General features: G+C 30.3%; 1 protein-coding gene across 2 annotated transcripts; it reads left to right on the forward strand.

Moving 5' to 3' along the window:
• The first annotated feature begins 9,346 nt into the window (after positions 1-9,346).
• Positions 9,347-11,657, forward strand: LOC104234614 (uncharacterized). 2 transcript variants are annotated; one of them, XM_009788211.2, is made up of 4 exons: positions 9,347-9,730; positions 9,963-10,036; positions 10,447-10,517; positions 10,755-11,657. In XM_009788211.2, the coding sequence occupies exons 1-4, from the start codon at positions 9,482-9,484 to the stop codon at positions 11,321-11,323; spliced, it is 963 nt and encodes a 320-aa protein (XP_009786513.1). In that variant the 5' UTR covers positions 9,347-9,481; the 3' UTR covers positions 11,324-11,657. The 2 variants fall into 2 exon arrangements, with proteins under 2 accessions (XP_009786513.1, XP_009786514.1); XM_009788212.2 differs by having other exon boundaries at positions 10,758-11,657.
• Positions 11,658-25,131: the final 13,474 nt, after the last annotated feature.

The following is a 25,131-nucleotide window of genomic DNA, read 5'->3' on the forward strand; positions in this document are numbered from 1 at the left end:
TTATGATTCTATTGATGGTACTAATATATCGTCTCTTGTTGCTTTCTTGAGCCGAGGGTCTCCTGGAACAGCCTCTCTGCCCCTCGGGGTAGGGGTAAAGTCTGCGTACATATTACCCTCCCCAGACCCCACTTGTGGGATTATACTTGGTCGTTGTTGTTGTTGTTGTTAGTCCCTCTTTCTCAAGAAGAGTCTAAGTCATAAAGGCAAAAATCAGTGTTTGCAACCATTAATTCTACATTAAAGCATAAATCAAGCTAAATATCACTAATCCATAAACAACTAAGCCCTAAAATTCAAGACCCATTGAATACCCACACTAGGGTTTGGTCAGAACCCTAGCTAATGGGTTTAGATACTAATAATCAAGGTAAAAATCAAAGATGGAGATGAAATATAAGCCATATAAGTTAATTACAAGAATAAAATCTAAGAATATAAGCTAAAGCTACTCTAAAATTACTCTAAACGGTAAAGTACGACTGTTCACGAGCTCAATGATACAAAAGATAACCTAAAATTATAAAAAAGATCTATTTATACACAGCTGAAATTACTAAATAAAAATAACCCTACGGAGGTTCCGCTATCAGTGAAATACTAGGTGCCTCAGCGCATGGACTTTCTCGGCCGCGTAAAAATAAGTGCGGACCGCGTTTCTTCATAATTGGATTTGGACTGGGCTAGGTTTTGCAGACAACGTAAAATCTACCGCGGCTGCATAAAATGTTTGCAGACCGCATTCCTCAGTTAGGTTCCACTAGCCAAGTCTCTAAACCTGTTTCACGCCCTCAACGGAATTTGCACCGCGTTCGGGCCTGGTAACTTCGCGGTCGTGTAATTTAGATGCAGCCAGCGGCAGTGTTAGGACAAAATTTCGTACTAAAACACGAGATCGATAATGTGGCTGATTTGTTTATCAAAAAATTCCATAAAAAGATGAGGTTGTAACATGGTCTGTTAATACTAAAATTTGAACTGTTCACTAGGCGTTCAGTTCTTTGAAATCTATGTAGCTTATCAGTTCAGAAATTGATTCCTGGGATTCCAGAATAAGCATTGCTTTACGTTTCAGTTGTGTAGAATATCCAGAACGCAATTCTTTCGGGTTGGAGTTGAAAGATGTTTTAGTTAAATTCATTCAGATCTGCAAAATATGTTGTTCCTAGGCTTCCACTAGCTGGACACTCTTCTTTTGCGTTGGAGATTTTTGCACCTTATATGTACAAGTTGTCACAAGCTTTAACTTAGCTCCATGTGTTATTTCAATATTTATTCTTCTTAAATCATAAAGATTCGTCCAATCTCATAAATGGAATTTTCGACATAATTGCATTTTTTGTAGAAGATTTGTAGTTTTAGTCGTTTTTGATTTGTGAAAACAGAAAACAAAGCATCTACAATCAGAATACAAATAATCTACAATTTATCTACAAAATATCTACAAACTGGGTACATTGAATTTTTATATCCCAATTCACATTCAATTGTAGCTTAATTGGTATTTTCGACATAATTGCGTTTTTTGCAGAAGATTTTGTAGAAGATTTAGTCATTTTGAATTTGTGAAAACAGAAAATAATGCATCTACAATCAGAATACAAATAATCTACAATTCATCTACAAAATATCTACAAACTGGGTATATTGAATTTTAATATCCCAATTCCTATTGGATTGTAGTTTAATTGGGATTTTCGACATAATTGTATTTTTCGCAGAAGATTTGTAGAAGTTTTAGTCGTTTTTGATTTGTGAAAACAGAAAACAAACCATCTACAATTAGAATACAAATAATTTACAATTTATCTACAAAATATCTACAAACTAGGTACATTGAATTTTTATATCCCAATTCTCACTCAATTGTAACATAATTGGGATTTTTGACATAATTGCGTTTTTTCAGAAGATTTGTAGAAGTTTTAGCCGTTTTTTATTTGTGAAAACAGAAAATAAAGCATCTACAATCAGAATACAAATAATCTACAATTCTACAATTTTCGCAATATGTCTTCTTCTTCTTCTTCTTCTTCTTCTTTTTCTTCTTCTTTTTCTTTTTCTTCTTCTTCTTCTTCTTCTTCTTCTTCTTCTTTTTATTCTTCTTCTTCGAGTTTCAATCTGAAATTCAGTCAAAACCAAGTCTAATCTTCACCAAAACCTCTCAAAATTGAGATATAAACTCCAAACCATATTCCTGATTATTTTCAACAACACCCAATCCAAACAAATAATGATTTTTGAAAACCCAAATTTGAATTCAAAGCTTTCAAGCTTTTTAATGGCTGTCATTGGCGGAATAGTTGCTCTCTTTTCATTTGCTTTGTATTACTGAATTTTGCGATTGAGAAATAGAGAGAGATGTAGAGAGAATGTCGACGAACTGAGCTTTTTGCAGAACTGATTTCTACAATTTGATTCGAATTTGTTGACGATTTTGTCTTTTTTTTGATTTGCGGCTTAAGGAAAAATATCGAAGAATAGAGTTTTTGCAGAAAAGAGTCTATGTAATTTGATTTTAAATTAAAGATATATGATTTGCTTTTCAAATTTGATCTGAAGGTCGCTAAATCAATTAGAATATTCTGTTCCTGATTTGTAGCGTGCTTAATTAGGAAGATTCAACTACTAATAATTAGTATTTAATGAATGATATACTAATTGTAGAAAAACTGTGAACATAGCAGATAAATTAGAAATTATGCACATATTTGGTAATAAAGTTTCATATATCCTCATTTTCTGGATTAGGGTCTTGTAAATCTAAAATATAAGAGTTGACCCTGTTTCAATAATTTGAAAAAGAAAATGGAGGACCCAAAATATAAGCTGCCCAAGATAAGACCATGGAAGTTGCTTTCCATATTTTAAAAAAGGGATTTTTACCTCCTATTATAAAGGTTAACACCTTATTTATTTTAAATAAATATTATTTAAAAAAACAATATTCTATAGATATCTTTTAATGTTTACCACAAAATATCTAATTTTGGTTACCTCCTACCCCTAAGCCACTAAATACGCTATTCAGTTACATTATTTTCTTTCTCTCTCTACTTTGATACATTTCATTCTCTTACCCCATTCCCTGAAAACGCGATGCTCAATCTCAAAATTCCTCTCACCCACATCACCTACCATTAGTCACAAACGATGATTTTGCCTGGTATACTACGAAGACTTCTCTGACTTTTCTCCTCAATTTGTGCAACCCAAAATTTGGTCAATCCCTCTGTGCATTCATGGGTCTTTCATCTGGAGAGGACTATATGTTGATGAAGGAGTTTTAGGTAGACAACAATAACGTACGATGGACGTTGTATAAGTTACATACCACATACAAAAAGACATGTAGAGTTCAGGGTTTTTGCTCGACGGCGGATTCGTCGGAAATTAGGGTTTGTTCTTGAACAAAGACGAAGGAATTTGGGGCGGACAACTTGATTTTCTATTAATATATTTCAATATATTTTCAACGTATCACGCTGTATTTTCATGTATTTCATTGTATCCACTGTCTTTTTTTTTATTGTATTTCAATGTATCCCATTGTATTCTATCTATTTCATTGTATTCATTGTCTCGCTATATACCATGAATGTATTCATACATTTTTTTTAATTAATATAATTTATGTATTCAGATGTATTATATAATTTCTCTAAAGATTGCTATGTTTTTGGGGGTTTTTTCAGTTGAGAAGCTTTTTTATAACTGAAAATACAAAATTTGTGTGTTATAATTGAGTTTGTTGAGTTATACTATTAGGAATCTAATATTTTAATTGATTCACTTTCCGTTTAAAAACAGTGTAACCTCTTGTTTCACGCCGTGAATACAGTCGAATACAATAATCTGCCCAGTTGTAATCCCATGTTTCACGCCATGAATACAGTCGAATACACTCGAATACAACAACTGATTAGCTGGACTTCCCTGATTCACGCCTATTTTTGCTATTGTTTTCATGAATACAGTAGCTTAAATACATTTAATACATCTTATAACAACAGAAAACGTATCTACAATCCGTAATATAGCAAATGGTATTTATAGATAGCTAATTACCACTAAAAATAGTACTTTATTAAAATTTCTTTTTAAAAAATGGCAAGCCCGATGAACAAAGCATCCCGCACATATCAAAATTAGCATATCAAAAGGAATTGTCTAACTGGATCGTGGGAGGGGGCAAGACTAAAGTCCTTAGTGATTAACTCATCCATAAATGTTTGGAAATGGATAGGCTTAGACATCTGCTAACGTTTTCTCTATTTTTTTAGTAGATTAGTTTAGTTAATATTAATATCATTCCTTTCTATGCCACATTTAGTATAGTTTTAGTTGTTTGCTTATTTAGATCCTTTGAATGGTTTGAGTGTTTGTTTTCTTTGATTTTTCCTTTTTCTGAGTAACATAACATGCTTTATTCACTATGTTTTCTGATGTTAGAGCTCTTGTAGTTTTCCCTCTGGGCTGTTTGTGGTATTGGTACATATGCATGTATGTATGTTTATCTAGTGGTGTATATGTTTCCTTTCCTTAGCCGAAGTCCTTAGGTTTTGCAATACGATATGTTAATAAAAATAGTACACATATAGACCTTTTACAACAGCTAAAGTAACAACTTAAGGGCTTGTTCTTTTTGCGTGAAACATGACATTATTTTTACTAAAACGATTAATCCGCTGATTTAAAATTACACTCACAAGTAAAATATGACTAAGTAGTTTATACACCAGTACTTATTTCTTATTATATTGTTTGCTTCACTTATTAATATATATTTTATGATAAGGGATTCCTACCTTCTCCTTCCCGCTGCGCTAAATAACTTGGCCCAGGATTTATGCCCGAAATTAGGTTCTAAAGGCACCATTCCCTATGAGAAATTACGACTTGAGTATCTTCCGGAGATAGGTCAACAATTGTTGGCTTATCTGAAACAAGATATTCGTCTCTTAGGTGGCGTTATGCTGAAGGCACAAGAGATTTATTGGAATCTGTACAAAATAGACATCGTTGATACAATAACGTTGTCATCGCTAGCTCTATCAATCTTTCGTATGCACTATTACGACCCAAAGAGTTGGCCCATCCATATACCAACTCGAAACCAAGAACGCTTCATTCGGCGTGGTTATTATGGAGGACATGCCGATGTCTATAAGCCCTATGGTTAAAATTTAGACTATTACGATGTGAACTCCTTATATCCATTTATAATGAAAACTTTTCCGATGCCAGGCGAACGAGGCTCCCAGGCCGGGACGTCTGGCATAATAATTTAGAAAAGGCGGAATTGGATAACTTCTTTGGCTTTATTGAGGCTTTTGTAGTTTTTTGCCCAGAAATTCTTAATTTCCGACCGAATTCGGTCGGAATTACGAATTTATATTTATTTTTTTAAATAAATTAATAATTTATAAATAATTATTTAATTAAATAAAATTATTTTTTTAAAATTTCCGACCGAATTTGGTTGGAAACTGAATTTTTTTAAAAAAAAAAAAATTAGTAGTTTCCGATTGATTTCGGTCGAAAATTTAAAAATTAAAAAAAAATACATTTAATCATTTTCAATCGATTTTGGTCGGAAAATAAAGTTTGACAGTCAGTCAACGCGTTGAAGTTTCCGACCAATTGCGGTCGGTACACGTTTGCGACCATCATTTTCCCGTCCAATTAAAATCGGTCGGAATTTGATCGAAAATTGCGGATGGAAATCACCTGATTTTTAGTAGTGGCATTCATGCAAGATTTGAAAAAGATCCACACCCTAAGAGGTGTGATTTAGAAAGCATACCCTATGCACATATTAGTGATTGCTTCTGTGGCTCGAATCCATAACTTATAAGTCATACATAGACAATTTTACCGTTGTTTTTCATATTTAAATGCTAATATTGTTTTGTTTTTTTTTCCTCAAAAATTTCAGAGAAAGGATCTTCCCTCATCCGCGCTCCTTTGGCTTTGTTCTCTCTCGAGTTTCCTTAGCTTTCTCTCATGTCTCAACCATGTGAATCCCAATCTTTTTGTAGTATATATACCAACATTTATAATATTACTCAGCTCTCCTATTACATATAATATGAGGTAATAGGTGTGTTCATTTCAAAGGAATTGATAAAAGAAGAAATTGTCATATGTCATTTGCCTCCATTTTCTTAAAACCTTACGTCATCTCCTTCCGTTCCTTTCTCTATTTTTAAGCAATATGTCCATTTATTCAACCCTACCCCGTAATATAATTCTCTTTTTCTGTCTAACTTTGCTAACCCCCCCCCCCCTCACCCACCCTATTTTATATGATTGAGCGTAGAGCTTTAGAAGAAAAAAATATAACACTGACATATAAATTGGGATAAAGAAAGTACTCCATCTGCTTCACTTTATTTGGCACATTATTCTTATTTAGTCTGTTCTAAAAAGAATTATATATTTTTATATTTTTTAAGGAAATATTATTATATTCATATAAATATTATGGTATTTCTAAAATCTTAAGCTTTAAAAATCTTATATTTATACAAATATTATAATATATTTAAAATAAATTATTTATAAACTTTTCATTACTTTCTTCGAATCAAACTATATATCAAACTAGGGAGTAATAGTTCAAAAAAGAAAAGAAAGAAAAGTCCAAACTAATTAGTTGAGTGCTTAGCTGGGGTCTTTATAAGCGCATGTTGACATTGTTGAGTATGGGACCCACAATTCCCCTCTTTTTTTCCTTTTAATTATCTAGGGTATGTTTGGAAAGTCATATGGTAATTGTAATTTGTGTAATTACTAGGGTAGTAATTACATTTCCTAATAAATATTACACAATATATTACTTACGACGACGTGTTTGTTTGTCATAAAATTAATTACAAGTGTATTGTTTGATTGCGCAAGTGTAATTACACATATTCAATTTTAAATGAAGTAATTATCAAAACTTAAAAGTTAATATAATAAATATATGTCTAGAAATAATTTTTTATAAGTATAAATGATATTATATTTGATATTTAAGATGCTTATTTTTTCTTTAATATACATTAATTAGTAATCATATATTTATAACTAAATTTGTAAAAATAATTGATATATATTTTCTAAATTAATAATATTTAAAATTAATTATGAAACTAAAAACATGCGTTTTGTAAGAACATCATGGAATGCATGTTTGATAAAATAAATTAATATTTATAAATATAATGTCATAACATTATTTAAATACTAGACAAAACTTATCTATCAATTCTAACTAAAAATAAATAACGTACAATGTGAAATAACAAGCCAATACTACTAAAACAAACAAAATGAAACCATAAATATAACATAAATTCAAAAAACTAAAGTTTAACATGTATCAAATATAACAGAGTTACACTAAATGAAGGAAATTTTTTTTTAAAAAAAAATACGACCAATTACATGGAATCATAAGAAGTAAAGAAAAAGAAATAAACGATAAATAATGTACAAAGAAAAATATTTTTTTAAATTAAAAAATTAAAATTAAAAAGTAAAAATAAAGAAAAATTAAAATAGTAGAGATAAAAAGTTATAAAGAAAATAAATAAAAATAAAAATAAAACGGAAAGAAATTAAAAAGTAACCTTGTAATTACACAGTGTAATTACCACCAATTCTCACTTTCCCCTTGAGAATTGGAAAGTGTAATTACACATTTCCAAAATTTTATCGATGGTCATTGAACTTTTGTGTTTGTTACCGAGAAGTCAACTTTTTTTTTTTAACGTAAAAATCATTTAACTTTGCGTTCATTACTCAAAAATCAGTATTTTTTTGTTACACATAAAATTATTTTAATTTGCTCTAGTTATCACAAAAGTCACATTTGCTAGATATTGTAATGCTTTTACTTGAAAAGTCTATTATGCTCTTGATATTAATTTATATAATACCTTCTATATTACATACTATACTTTTACCTAGTTATTTTATTTATAACTAAAATAACTTAATATTATTTTATTTATTATTTTTATAATATATTAGTAAATTAAGTTTTTCTTAACTGATTTTAATTTTAATTTTTACTTGTATTTTATAAAATCTTGTCAAAGTGATTATTGCTCAAAGTAAAATCTTTTCTTTATTTTTTTACACAAAAATTATTTTACTATGGTCAAGTTATCACGATAATTACTTTGATAAGATTTTATAAAACTTTTACCATAAAAGTCTATTATGCCCTTGACATTATAAATTCTCCAATTAATTATGTAATAAATTCTTGATTTGTGCACATGAACATATTTTCAAATATGAAAACGACAAAAAAATATTTATTTGAAATAACAAAAACAGTTTGTTTAACAAATGATAGTTTTTTATAGTCAGTAAAATTTTTAATTTTTGTAAAAGATATTTGAGTTTAATATTAAACTTTAAGTTTTATGGGTTGATATTATTTATTTGAAACTGTTAATCTGATGTGTGAGTTTACTAAATGTTGGTATTTTATTTATTGGATTAACAAATATAGCTTGATTGATAAATCCGTGAGCTTTGATTTTATAATTCTTATTAAAAATGTTTTATTAGGAGTGATTAAGAACGTTGACGTAAGATTTGTTCATAGTAAAGTTATTGACAAATTTAATAACGATACTAATATATGTTGAAATTAACGTTAAGGAAAAGTTAAATATACGATTATATTACAAAAATAATATTAAGCTATTTTAGTTATAAATAAAATACCTGGGTAAAAATATATTATATAGTATTTACTATAGAAGGTATTACATAAATATGAAGGTTTATGTAATATCAAGGGTATAATAGACTTTTCAAGTAAATATATTATAAAATCTGACAAATGTGACTTTTGTGATAATTAGAGCAAAGTAAAATGATTTTTGTGTAACAAAAGAAAGAAAGTAATTTTTGAGTAATGACACAGTTAAATAATTTTTACATAACAAAAAAGAAGAAGTGATTTTTGGTAATAAACACAAAAATTCAATGATCATCCATAAAATTAACTCCAATTACATGGTGACCAAGCAATTACTTGACTAAAAAAATCCTCTCATCATTTTGTACTCTACCCTCTCACACAGATACACACACAAACTCCCACTCTGTCACCATCCGGTACGGATTCCGGTTGCCGGTCGCCTCCGGACCCACACATTATGCACACGTGCCATTGCTCACCATCTACGTTCCTCATCGCACGTGCCACTTCGCATACCATCTCTATCTCTTTCTTTCTTTATGTCCTAGTGGTCTTATTAGTCTGTGTGGTGCAACAAATAAAAGCTAGAGAGAGAAACCCGAGAAACTCACAAACACTTTGTCAAAAATTCTTCTCAAGATCAAACCTGAAAAATCCCAGTTTTTGCTTCTTCCCTTTGAGCCCTTTTTCCTCCCTTTTTGTTTTTTACCATTAATATACACATACAAAGTAGTAATATAGTTTTTTTTTTTACTTTGGTATCATCCAATTATGAGAATCAGGAAGCGTTTTCCTCCTACTTCAGAATCAGATCCCCAACTCAATAGGCCAGTAGTGGTGCAACAACTGAAACGTGAGATAAATCCTTGCCCAGAAACCACAAAGAACGAATATTTACCGTCTGATCTTCCAAATCTAACTATTTCACAGCCGTCTGATCAACCGGCGGTCTCTAAGGGCAAAGCAACGAGTTGGGTTTTCTTTGGTGGCAATAGTAATCAACAGAAAATGAAAGAAAAAGTGAGTTATTATTAGTTTTGTTGATAAAAGTATTGCTATTATTATCATATGCATCCTAAAATAAGCCTAATTATTTTATTGAGAATTGCACTGTCTTTCTTTCTGTCCTTTTGTTTTCTTTAAAATAAAATGGAATTTTGCACCCAAAGAACGTAACTTTGCCCATGATGTATAGTGTTATTATTTTCTTATTTATTATCTGTGGCTTTTTTCGATGTGATTTGATTTGCAGGATGTAGAAGCTGAAGATGAGAAATTATTGAGGGAGAACGAGAAGAGTTTTGGTAGTAATGACAATGATAACAAGTAAGAATATAATGCATAAAAAAGAAAAGTTAAAAAATCCCTTTATTTCTTTCATGAATTCTTCTATGATAGTAAAAAAAGGTGAATAATACGAGAAACAAGAAATAATATTACTGTATCTGGAAAATACTGTTTAGGTTTGTTTTAGCTTTGGCTATAATATGTACCCACGATGCTTTCCTATCCAATGATTCAATTTCCCATCTCATCTAATCCATTTGTTTTTGTGTTGTCTTGCATTTTTCCATCTTTTCTTTTCTTTTTCTATACCCTATAAATTTTAACATGGTCCCCATTTATATTAAAACACATCACACGGAAAATTCTGATTGTTGCCCTGTGCACTTTCCTTTTGTAATTTGGGAATTCACGAACTTTTTCTGGATCTTCTTGTTCTTGCTTGTTCACAGTAAGCAAAGCTTTTCAACAACTCCACAACTAGGTTCTTTATTTCCACAGCCATCATCTTCACCTGATCTAGGTAAATCTTCAAAATTACTTACCCCTATGCTGTACGGTCTCTCTAAAAATGCTACCGTACCCGTGTCGGATCCTCAAAAACTATACTCCTTTTAGAGGATCAGACATGCAATCCGACAACATATTTGGAGAGTTCGAGCAGCATAGCTTATCCCCAATCAAGATTAATGCTTCATCAAATGTATTTACTACTATTATTCTTCTTTTATGCTATGATATTGGACATGCATATGTATAGCAGATAGGAGATGGTGTGAAGGAGATAAAGTAATTCCATTCAAAAAGAGAAGAGACAGCTACAACCACACAAGCAATATTAACACAATAGAGGCCAAGATGAAGTCAAAGACTAACAAGAAATGCCCACAAGAAAATGGTCAAGAGGAGAAAGAGGGGGAAAATGGACTAATTACTGAAGAGGGTTTTGGTGTAAATAAGAAGAGCAAAAGAGGGAGTGTTATATTAGAGGGATCAAGGTGCAGTCGTGTAAATGGGAGAGGATGGAGGTGTTGTCAACAAACCCTTGTGGGTTATTCATTGTGTGAACATCATTTGGGAAAAGGAAGACTTAGAAGCATGACTAGTGTTCGAAATACAACGAAGAAGAAACAAGAAGAAAAAGAGGAGAATCCTTCGTCAAATGATAATATGGAAGATCATTATTATGGTCAAGATGATAAGAAAAAGCCATTAATGAAGAAGATGAAAAAGCTCGGAGTGGTGAAAGCTAGATCTTTAAGCAGTCTACTTGGTCAAACAGACAATTTAGTTGCAGCATTTGTAGTTGATAATATTAAGAAAGAGTAGCAAATGAAGACAATCGGATATCATTTTATGTACTCAAGAAGCTATATGATGTTCGATTCTCCAAATATATTGTCGCACTCGTGTCAAGTTTTAAAAAAATTATGCATTTTTGAAGGATACCGACACAAATGTGGCAAGATTTTTAGAAGATTCAAGCAACATAACTTGGAAGAGTTGGAAGTCCTAGTTAAGCTTATTGTATATCTACAATTTGTGGTGTGCTTTTCTTTAAGACGGAGCTAAGGATGTTTGCTCAAAGTATGTGATCTTTAATTGCATGAATTTTGTCCATTTGCTAGCTTTTCTTCATTAATAAATCTCTCCTTTAATGTTCTCTTACTCTTTTTGGAGCTACTCTTGGGTACAGCTTAAGATTGATTTATGCAATTGCGACAAGCTAGCCACCACATTTGTGATTCCTTAATGTTGTTATAATAACAATAACTTTATCATCAATAAAGGAAAGAAATGTGCACATACTTAGTTGCTCACATGTGATGAATATTTTTATTGAGAGAATACATTAGCGACATCTATGGTCAATTTGATTCGTGGACAATTCCACTCAAGTTCTTGAAGTACTCTTTTGTATATATTTTGACATTTCAAACTTTCAAAGACAGTGCTATATATATATTTAGTAATACTAATTCTTTAGTTTATGCATCTTTTGAAAGAAAAAAAATCAGGTGCACATTATGTAAAAAACTTTTCTTAATATAACTTCGAGATGTTGACGATAATTTAATCCTCGATTATGATAGTGCTAAGGTAATGTTTATTCTTCGTGAAGTATGCGTCTTGCAATGGCATCTTGTTATGTATAGGATTAGTTCCATACAGAAAACAGATTCGAGTCTTATTCGAGTCTTGAATAAGGAATTTTTCTTTTGGTAAGGAGCACTTTTCCTTTTATTTGACTTTACACAGATTCAAATTAGTTGGGACCCCAATGCAAGTGTTGGACATTGGATGAAAAACCAAAAAAATAATGGACTATTAATGCTAGGGAATTTGTTACTTTGATATAGTGTAGCAACGAAAGAGCATGTTGTTAATTAAATCAATTAAATCAAGTTCAATTTTGGAAGTGAATTTGTCTTCTTTTTCAGTTTATATATGAACCCACATCACTCCTTTTAACAGTTAATTTGACTTTTAGTAGGTCTACAAATGACCTTATAACAGTGTAAAACATCTTAATATTGTAAGCGGATAAAATTAAAGCCATTTTAAGATAGGACGTCAATTTGTGATGTTATTAGATCTTTCTGTTACAAGATATTTCGAAGGAAGCACAAGTAGAGGCAAATCTAGTGAAGTAGCTACGAGTTTATCCGAATCCAATAGTTTTAACTTAGATTTTTATGTATTCAAAATTCACTAAAAACGTAAAAATAATAGATTTTAAAAACGGCCGTTTAAAAGCTCAAATCTTGAATGCGGACAAAATAAGATAACAAAAAATTCTGTCTCTAGAGAGTACTATTGTGGCCGTTAATTAACAGAAGAATTAACCTCCATATGGACAGGTAAAAGCATCTGCTTTTTTAGAGTATTTTCAAACCTTGTTTTCATGCATGTGTTTTCTCAAACCACTCAGTTGAGGCGCATTGCAACTCATGTCCCACAATCTAAATACTTCATTTTTCTTTGTCTCCACCTGCCTTGGCTGGAAATGAGGCAAGTGCTATTTCAATTTTTGTGTGAGACTTTCTTGTAGCTTTCATTCTTAAACAATGAGAGTATGTCAAATTATTTAAGTGTCTTTTGTAATGACCTAATGGCAATGGCACAACAGGCGTACTCAGTATGTAGTTAAAAGGTTCATACTTCATAGTTGGACTTGGGACGACCGGAACTAGTCTGCTCTAGGTGTGTTGTATCGTTCGTTTTCTTGGTGATGTGTTCCTGACCTTATTTAGTGAAGTCGTGTCTCACGCATTTTGGAAAAAAGAAAAAAAAAATGGAGATCTCAAAGCAAGTATAGACTCGAGTATACGTGAACCTATTTCCTTTTTGGTCCGTTCCAAAAAGAATGACCCCTTTCTAAATTTGGTAAGAATTTAACTTAAACTTACAATTCTACTCTTAATGAGAAGCTTTTATAGCCACATAAATACTCTGGGCCCTTTTTGACTTGTTTAGGACCACAAATTCCAAAAATCTTCATTATTCCTTAAACTCTGTGCCCAGTCAAACACGTTCACATAAATTAGAACGGAGGGAGTAGCATTTTCATCTACTTGGTCCGAGTCAAAATTAAAAAAAAATTAGACTCGTGCGTATTAAGAGTCGTGTTATAGAAAATAAAAGGTGTAAATTATATTTCTAACTTAAATTTTCAGATCACGCACACCAAATTAAGATTTCCTTTGTATAGACATTCTCTAATTATCAGTTTATGAAGGAAAAAAAAAAGAGTACTGGTCGTCAACGTCTTCTCTAAGAGCTCACCAACGTTGAAATAATCAATTTGACGAAAGACCACCCTTCATAATAACAATATGTTTCTTTTAGACCTAGTTCTTTTGTTTCCATTAGATATTTTGTCGAGTCAAATGTTCTTGTGTGTTCTCCTAATATAGATTGGGATGATCTAATTACTACTCCCTTTCAGTCCAAAATAAGTGATTTTTTACCTTTTTTCTTGTGGTCCAAAATAAGGGGATTTTCAAGATTTCAAGAATGAATTAATTATTTTTTTCCTACATTACCCTTGGAGTAACTAATGTTGGAGTATGTATTAGGAGTGTTTATGTGAAGAGATAATAAAGGTTAATATGATCAATTTCATTGTTAATTAATGTTAAAAGGTGAATTTCTTAATATGTGTGAAAACAATCAAAAAATCACTTATTTTGGATCGGAGGGAGTACTATCAAGCAACTCCAAAACATTGCCTTCAGAAATTAAAAGGACAAACAGATGGGACGGGTAGAGCAAAAGTGAAAGAGAAAAAGAGCAAAAGGAGAAAGCAATATAATACAACAAGAAAACACATTATTTTAACAACATGAGAGTCATAACCGTTGGCTAACTAGCTTAACAATCCAAGCATTTACAAGGGCAATTGATCGAGCCTTCAACCCTATTATATAAGGGTCAAAACAATAATCTCTTGCACCAATTTTCAAATTCTTTTGTGCATTTATAAGCATATATATTGGAGTACTACAAAAAATATATACAAGGTTGTCGCTAGCTCCTCCTTCCTAAGCAGTCTTCAACTTTATTTTTCTCAGTTATTTTCGTTTTTTCTGAAAACTGGTTATTTAATCACCTCGATCTTACATTACTATCTCCACCATCTTCTTTATCGTTATAGGGCCGGGATGGCACATCAACCTGTCCCCTAGCTATTTTTCTGCGATTTAACGACCAAATGTCTGGTTGAATATGAAAGAAGTGAATGTACGTGCATGAAATGGAGTTTAACTTCTATAAATAGACAGTGCCATAAAATAATATTTTTTACACAATTAAATTACCTAGAAGAAAACTATAGGTAATTGTCAACAATAATTGAAATTATTAACAACCAGCTATAATAGGTTAGATAATACATTGTTAGTGTATGTATAAAATTAGTTAAAGATTGTTGTTTTATCTTTTTATCTTGTGCCGGTTTAACGACCAAACATCTGGTATAATTTGAAAGACATTATGTACGAGGTATATTAGAAAGTCCAAGCTGTTGTTTGCTGGTGGTGTCATGTGCAAGCTGCACGCAACCAAATTGCCTTTCTGGCTAACAGGTAAGATGATGGCATTCCAAAAGGATTCCAACCACAATACAAGAAAGAGTCCATTGGGAGTTTTGGACCCCATATATATAACACGAAAAAAAGTGGTAAGCATGGGGTCACAATAGTTAGATAAGCTTTTGTTTTTCTTTTTTTCTTTTTGATTTCTTATCCGGTGATTGATATCCCCATTGGGTTTCCGTCTAATCCAAATTTGCGTTGCGCAAGATTCACTAAAGAGGAATTAAAGTACTCCTTATGAGAAGTATTTTCATTTTTATGGTTGGAACATGAGATATTTGATTAAGGATGGAAATGATCATATCCATTTTACTGCATGTTAGATAAGCTTAGGTTGCATAATGACTAAATTTATGTTTGGACAAAAAATTGTTTGCCCAAATGGGACCATAATTTGTTGGCCTTTCATATTCCACCCAGCTACCCACTCACGCACTGGCGCTTTGGTAGTTTTTTCTTTCACCTTTTAGGTATTTTCAACCTGGTCACGAGAAATACTATGTTAATTTTTTCCTTGTTAACTAGGCTACTAAAATTTGGTCTATGTACTATTAACTTTGACCTTTGTAGTGGCATCACATTTTCAACATCGCTACTTACGAAATAGAGATCAATGGTAGTTTATTGGAGTGCTATTTAAGTAAATTGAATGTTGTGTCATTACTGTCCTATATATATATATATATATATATATATATATATACTTCCGATCTCATTTTATATAGTTAGTACATAAGACTATAGAACCGACGGTTTCCCGGAAACAACTTCTATATCCCTCCGGGCTATGATCCGCATATATTCTACTTTATCCAAATTTCACTAGTAAGATTCTATTGGGTTACGTTGTTGTTGTAGTACATAAGTGATAAGACTATAGAGCAACAAACTGACGTTTTTCAGTGTACCTTTGATTTTGTCTTGGAATTTCGCAGTACTTGAATGCCATGCCTTTTAATTGTCTTGGGTTCTCCCTAAATGGTTCACCACCGTGGAAAATCAATTACTAAATGATTAATAAATGAAGAAGAGGTCAAACTATATATATATGTCTTGACTTAAAAAAAAAAAAAAATTGTACGTGTCACCCAAATGTCAGCTTATATCTAGATAATGGTAAATATCAACAAAAGATTTGATTTGATAGATTAGGGGTGAAGGACAAAATATCAACCAAAGTTTAACGAATTGATTATATTTTAAGGAAAAAACAGGAGCAGCTCAAACTAGAGGTGCTTATATTAATCAAGAATCCAGCAACAGCACCGACAATATTAATTTTCTACAGGCTTATATTTGTAGCTTGTTTTCTTAGGTTTTTGCTATTTGAATCTACTGTATCTATTTAGCTTTGCTAGTATTTAAAGATACATCATAATTTATATGTTCGTCGTACCCTCATCGTCCTTTACTCGGATTTGTTATATGCATATTGGTTGATTTTAAATTGATTGTGTTTTCCTGTAATTCTGGCCTTAATATTTTAAACAGAGTAATAGGTTTTTTTTTTTTTTTTTTTTTTTTTTGTCTCAAGCTAAACTGCAAGTGTGAAGTGTTAAAGTTCCATTTATTGCATGGATGGTGACGGGTGCAACTCGATGAATTTTGTGGCCTTAACTTTTAATTTTTTTTTATTATTTATTTGAAGTCTATTTTTTTAAAAACTTTTCTTAGATACAAAGTTATTAATACTTTTCTTATAATCAATAACTCCGAATAAGTATTTTCCAATTGATAATATAGCTAATCAATTTAACATTTCTTGTGACATTGTTGTTCTTAGGTAAGATTTTATCAATTTTAATTTTGAAAACTTCTTTCTGTTGAAGCAACAATAACATGAGTTATGAACATTATTCCATAAGCAATTTAGGCATTTGAAAAAGAATTAAATCTTTTATTTGATTAAGTGTATCAATTAAACTGTTATCTTCTAATTGTACTATTTTCCTTAATACTTTTAATTCAGAAAATAAATTTAAACCATCAATATTGAATTAATTATTTATGTTTTAAGGAACATTCAAGATTAAGGCAATATTTTTTCAAATTTCCAACATCTAATGATCTTAGTTTTACTGCCAAATAGAAAACTAAAAATATTTTCATATGTTTCGACTTGTTCAAATCTATTTTGAAGTGAAAAAATAGCCTTGTTTAGTATGTAAAAATGTAATCAACTCTAAAGAACTCTTCGAAAGATTTTGAGATTTTATTATCAACGTTTGCATCAAATTGTTACTTTCCTATATACCACACATTTCTTACGAAATTCGGGTTTGATGTTCATTTCAAGTGCAATTTCCTTTGTAGAAATCATAGCAATAACAAATTCTTTTTCTCTATATTTGTTAAAGAAAGAAATGAAACTTCTTCACCTTACAGAACTCTTTTTTAAATATATACATAATCTATTAGGTGTAACAAATATGATGCCTCCATAAATATGGGGCCTAAAGCGGTTGTCTTACTTGGTTTATGGAGGGGTCACCTGGATGGTGATTGATGATCAATCTCTATTGAAATTTAGGACATCCAATATTAGTAAAGACAATTTTTTAACACTATAATTTTGATCTGCAATTAGAATTTTTTTCACCGGTTTCCGCTATGCGAGGACTTTTTCCCCCCCTTTGGTGACGAGAGAAAGAAGCAAGATCGAAATATATAACCTTTCAGCAAGGAAAAAGAGGGACTTTCTAGGTTCTTTGAGGGTTGTTGGGTGAATGAGGATAGAGACACTGCTAGAAATCCGGAAAAAAGCGATCAAAATTTAGCGACCAAAATTGGTCCGTGGGAAAAAGCGATCAAAGTTGGTCGCTAAACTAGCGAAAATAATAAAATAAATAAAAGAAACAAAATAGCGATCAAGGTTGGTCGCTACTTGGTTGCTATATTAGTCAAAATGTTGACTGGACTGGTCAGACTTTCTTGGTCAAATATTTACTGAGATTAGTGACAATGTTAGTCGCTAAAGTGGGACCCACATACAAAATTTTAATAATTATATTATTATTTAAAAAAATTTATAAAATATAAATATATATAATATAAAAATGGCGACCAACGTTGGTCGCTACTTAAAGGGTAGGCAGATACCGACCAACTTTGGTCACTTAAATGGGGCCCAGTTATACAATTTTAATAATTATATTATTAATTTAAATATTATATGAAATATAATTAAATCTGATTTAAATATAGCGACCAAAGTTGGTCTCTATTCAGGTCAATAATGGTCAAAATTAAAAATCACTTTTGTATTTACTATCTTAATAATATAAATATAAGTCGTTAATACTTTTGTAATATAAGGGATGAATAGTACTACGAATCGTGCGTGTGTGTGTGTCTCTCTCTCTCTCTCTCTCTATATATATATATATATATATATATATAAAATATATACTTACGCTATATTATGTACTGAGTATAAGTCTATTAGGTAATATTATATCGAATATAGCTTACATATATAATATATATATATACTTACGCTATACTATGCACTAAGTATAAGTGTATTAGGTAATACTGTATCGAATATAGCTTATATATATATATATATATATATATATATATATATATATATATATATATATATATAATATATATACTTACGCTATACTATGCACTAAGTATAAGTGTATTAGGTAATACTGTATCGAATATAGCTTATATATATATAATATATATACTTACGCTATACTATGCACTAAGTATAAGTGTATTAGGTAATACTGTATCGAATATAGCTTATATATATATATATATATATATACTTACGCTATACTATGCACTGAGTATAAGTGTATTAGGTAATATTGTATCGAATATAGCTTATATATATATATATATATATATATATATATATATATATATATAATATATACTTACGCTATACTATGCACTGAGTATAAGTGTATTAGGTAGTACTGTATCGAATATAGCTTATATATATATAATATATACTTACGCTATACTATGCACTAAGTATAACTGTATTAGGTAGTATTATATCGAATATAACTTATATATATAATATATATATACTTACGCTATACTATGCACTGAGTATAAGTATATTAGGTCATACTTGTATCGAATATAGCTTATATATATAATATATATATATATATATATATATATATATATATACTTATGCTATACTATGCACTGAGTATAAGTATATTAGGTCATACTGTATCGAATATAGCTTATATATAATATATATACTTACTCCATACTATGCACTAAGTATAAGTGTATTAGGTAATACTGTATCGAATATAGCTTATATATATACTATATATACTTATGCTATACTATGCACTAAGTATAAGTGTATTAGGTAGTATTATATCGAATATAGCTTTTATATATATAATTTATATACTTACGCTATACTATGCACTGAATATAAGTGTATTAGGTCATACTGTATAGAATATAGCTTATATATATATATATATATTATATACTTATGCTATACTATGCACTAAGTATAAGTTATTAGATAATACTGTATCGAATATAGCTTTTATATATATATATATATATTTATATATATATAATATATATACTTACGCTATATTATGCACTAAGTATAAGTGTATTAGGTAGTATTATATCGAATATAGCTTATATATATATATATATATATATATATATATAGCTTAAATTGAATTAAAATCCTAAATTTATACTACATATATATATAATTTTAAATTGAATTAAGAGTAATATAATTTTTTTAGAAATAGCGACCAACTTTGGTCGCTATTTCTAAAAATTCAAAACTGATTTACCTACCAAAATAGCGACCAACTGTGGTCTCTATTTTTAATTCCAGAATGTCAAAACAGGGATCCCCTCCCATTCTTTCCAAAAATTTCCCAAAATCTCGCTTTTCTCTCTCACACTCAACCCCCCCCCCCCCCTTCCAACTCCCAGCACCAGAGGCCCCACCCACGCCACCAACGACCACCGCCCAGTCGCCGCCGCCCCGTCGCCTCTGCCGCTGCTGCGTCTCTCTCCTTCTCCACCTCCTAAAAATTCTAGGTTATAATTACAATTTATATATTTTGTGTAAGCTTATAATGTTTTGTTTATTAGTTATGAATTAGTTTCAAATGACTAGTGTTTCAATTGATTATTTAACATTGTATTTTATAGAAACCTAGGGTTTAGGTTGTATTTATCATTATTTAACATTTTATAAAAATCTAGGGTTTATAGAAATCTAGGATATAAATTGAAACTTTTAGGATATGAGTTGAATTTTTAGGATATGAATTGAAACTTTTAGGATATGAGTTGAATTTTTAGGATATAAATAGAAATTTTAGGATATGACTTGAACTTTTGTGGATATGAATTGAACCTTTAGGATATAAATTGAACTTTTAGTTTATGTTTAAACTCGTAGGATAAGAATTGATGAACTTTTAGTTTTTAGGTTTTGTTCTTGTGAATTGAACTTGTACGATATAAATTGAAGCTTTTATGTATGACTTGAACTTTTTACGATATGAGTTGAAACTTTTAGGATATGAGTTGAACTTTTAGGAAATAAATTGAACCTTTAGGATATGTATTGAACCTTTAGGATATGACTTGAAGTTTTAGTTTATGTTTAAACTCGTAAGATATGAATATAACTTTTAGTTTTTAGGTTTTGTTCTTGTGAATTGAACTTGTAGGATATAAATTGAAGCTTTTATGTATGACTTGAACTTTTTAGGATATGAATTGAAACTTTTAGGATATGAGTTGAACTTTTAGGAAATAAATTGAACCTTTAGCATATGTATTGAACCTTTAGGATATGACTTGAACTTTTAGTTTATGTTTAAACTCGTAGGATATGAATATAACTTTTAGTTTTTAGGTTTTGTTCTTGTGAATTGAACTTGTAGGATATAAATTGAAACTTTTAGGATATGAGTTGAATTTTTAGGATATAAATAGAAATTTTAGGATATGACTTGAACTTTTGTGGATATGAATTGAACCTTTAGGATATAAATTGAACTTTTAGTTTATGTTTAAACTCGTAGGATAAGAATTGATGAACTTTTAGTTTTTAGGTTTTGTTCTTGTGAATTGAACTTGTACGATATAAATTGAAGCTTTTATGTATGACTTGAACTTTTTAGGATATGAATTGAAACTTTTAGGATATGAGTTGAACTTTTGGGATATGTATTGAACCTTTAGGATATGACTTGAAGTTTTAGTTTATGTTTAAACTCGTAAGATATGAATATAACTTTTAGTTTTTAGGTTTTGTTCTTGTGAATTGAACTTGTAGGATATAAATTGAAGCTTTTATGTATGACTTGAACTTTTTAGGATATGAATTGAAACTTTTAGGATATGAGTTGAACTTTTAGGAAATAAATTGAACCTTTAGCATATGTATTGAACCTTTAGGATATGACTTGAACTTTTAGTTTATGTTTAAACTCGTAGGATATGAATATAACTTTTAGTTTTTAGGTTTTGTTCTTGTGAATTGAATTTTTAGGATATGAATTGAAACTTTTAGGATATGAGTTGAATTTTTAGGATATAAATAGAAATTTTAGGATATGACTTGAACTTTTGTGGATATGAATTGAACCTTTAGGATATAAATTGAACTTTTAGTTTATGTTTAAACTCGTAGGATAAGAATTGATGAACTTTTAGTTTTTAGGTTTTGTTCTTGTGAATTGAACTTGTACGATATAAATTGAAGCTTTTATGTATGACTTGAACTTTTTACGATATGAGTTGAAACTTTTAGGATATGAGTTGAACTTTTAGGAAATAAATTGAACCTTTAGGATATGTATTGAACCTTTAGGATATGACTTGAAGTTTTAGTTTATGTTTAAACTCGTAAGATATGAATATAACTTTTAGTTTTTAGGTTTTGTTCTTGTGAATTGAACTTGTAGGATATAAATTGAAGCTTTTATGTATGACTTGAACTTTTTAGGATATGAATTGAAACTTTTAGGATATGAGTTGAACTTTTAGGAAATAAATTGAACCTTTAGCATATGTATTGAACCTTTAGGATATGACTTGAACTTTTAGTTTATGTTTAAACTCGTAGGATATGAATATAACTTTTAGTTTTTAGGTTTTGTTCTTGTGAATTGAACTTGTAGGATATAAATTGAAACTTTTAGGATATGAGTTGAATTTTTAGGATATAAATAGAAATTTTAGGATATGACTTGAACTTTTGTGGATATGAATTGAACCTTTAGGATATAAATTGAACTTTTAGTTTATGTTTAAACTCGTAGGATAAGAATTGATGAACTTTTAGTTTTTAGGTTTTGTTCTTGTGAATTGAACTTGTACGATATAAATTAAAGCTTTTATGTATGACTTGAACTTTTTAGAATATGAATTGAAACTTTTAGGATATGAGTTGAACTTTTGGGAAATAAATTGAACCTTTAGGATATGTATTGAACCTTTAGGATATGACTTGAAGTTTTAGTTTATGTTTAAACTCGTAGGATATGAATATAACTTTTAGTTTTTAGGTTTTGTTCTTGTGAATTGAATTTTTAGGATATGAATTGAAACTTTTAGGATATGAGTTGAATTTTTAGGATATAAATAGAAATTTTAGGATATGACTTGAACTTTTGTGGATATGAATTGAACCTTTAGGATATAAATTGAACTTTTAGTTTATGTTTAAACTCGTAGGATAAGAATTGATGAACTTTTAGTTTTTAGGTTTTGTTCTTGTGAATTGAACTTGTACGATATAAATTGAAGCTTTTATGTATGACTTGAACTTTTTACGATATGAGTTGAAACTTTTAGGATATGAGTTGAACTTTTAGGAAATAAATTGAACCTTTAGCATATGTATTGAACCTTTAGGATATGACTTGAACTTTTAGTTTATGTTTAAACTCGTAGGATATGAATATAACTTTTAGTTTTTAGGTTTTGTTCTTGTGAATTGAACTTGTAGGATATAAATTGAAACTTTTAGGATATGAGTTGAATTTTTAGGATATAAATAGAAATTTTAGGATATGACTTGAACTTTTGTGGATATGAATTGAACCTTTAGGATATAAATTGAACTTTTAGTTTATGTTTAAACTCGTAGGATAAGAATTGATGAACTTTTAGTTTTTAGGTTTTGTTCTTGTGAATTGAACTTGTACGATATAAATTGAAATTTTACGATATGACTTGAACTTTTTACGATATGAGTTGAACCTTTAGGATATGACTTGAACTTTTGTGGATATGAATTGAAGGTTTAGGATATGAATTGAACTTTTAGTTTATGTTTTGGAATTTTAGATTGCCGGAGGATTGTTAGAAGAGGTTGATGACGTTATTAGACATGCAATAGAACTTCCACCAAGAATAACTAAGACACAGTACCTGGCAAAGTGTGCCTTTAATTGTTCTTCTCATTAGCGATAATGATGATAAGAAGGCAATGGCATATGCTTCAAATAGTGATGGTGTAGGTAGGAATTTAGTATTTTCTAAGTAGATAATAGATGAGCTTATAGAGTAATTCTGTACTTCATTTTCCATGAGGAAAAGAAGTTTAATTGAGAGTGACAAGGTTGATGAAGACGGAATGTGTTCCGTTGGTCATGGCAGTTCCCATAGAATGGGGATCATAAGACTCTATGATGACAGAGATTATAGGAAGTTTTGTTCTAAATTTTCTTTCAAGTCTGATCCGTACAAGCTTAATGTGATATTGGTGATATTTCTTCGTATTCAGACAATGATTTGACCGACAAAAGTATGGAAATACTCTTAAAAAGAATTAAAGGTAAAATCTTTTCAACATCCTTCTCTACCAAGAAAAACATTTTACCTTTAATTCTTTTTAAGAGAATTTTCATACTTTTGTCGGTCAAATCATTATCTTAATCCGAAGAAATATCACCAATATCATATTAAGCTTGTACAGATCAGACTTGGAAGAAAGTTTAGAACAAAACTTCCTATAATCTTTGTCATCATAGAGTCTTATGATCCCCGCTTTATGGGAACTGCCATGACCAACGGAAAACATTCCGTCTTCATCAACGTTGTCACTATCAATCAAACTTCTTTTCCTCTTGGAAAGTGAAGTAGAGAATTCCTCTATAACCTCTTTTATCTACTTAGGAAATGTTAAATCCTACCTATACCATCACTATTTTGAAACACATGTCGTTGCCTTCTCATTATCATTGTAGCTATAGAGATCAACAATTGATCAAAGACACACCCTGTCAGGTACTGTATCCAAGTTATTCTCTGTATCCAAGTTCATCCCGAGTAATAGTACCACGAGGATAATCACCAAAGCCACCAGACAGCTTTATGATGCCAATGAAGCAAGATGAGCTATTCAATGAAACTCGTATTGTAAAGAAGAAGAAAGAGACTGATTCAGAAAGGAGGGTCGAGCCTCGACTATATACATGTAAGTTTTTTACTTTTCATTAAGTATTTTGATTTACTTTTATATAAATTTTGAAATACTAATTCAATATATATAATTTTTCATATAGGTTCGCTTCACATGCAGCTGACGTGGGGGAATTCATACGCAGTCAACCACCTAATGAATCGGGCGAGGCAATCCAACTTTCGGACGAGGATGCTGAAAGAACACTCCTTGAGTACTTTATATACTTTGAACTAGACCAAAAAATTTAGTTCTATTGTGTTAGTTCTTTTTAGTTCGAATGGGCTTGTAATAAGCGTTAACTTAATTTTGTTAGTTTAATGTGTTAGTTCTATTAATTGTTGCTTTTAATTGTTGTTGTTGTTGTTGTTGGCATAAAATACCTGTTTAGGATGTTTGGTAAGTTGGCAGGTGGTGTAGCTGCCAAAACAGGCAGTTTTTGCCAAAAATATACCAAGAAAAGCGACCAACTTTGGTCTCTTTTTGGTCGCATTTCACTATAAAAAAAAAATTCTGGGCAATAGCGACCAAGCTTGGTCGCTACCTGCCCAGATTTCTATTAAAAAAAATACAATTTCTGGAAATATAGCGAC

This window comes from Nicotiana sylvestris, chromosome 12 (assembly GCF_000393655.2).
Source record: "Nicotiana sylvestris chromosome 12, ASM39365v2, whole genome shotgun sequence".
NCBI classification, from domain to species: Eukaryota; Viridiplantae; Streptophyta; class Magnoliopsida; order Solanales; family Solanaceae; genus Nicotiana; species Nicotiana sylvestris.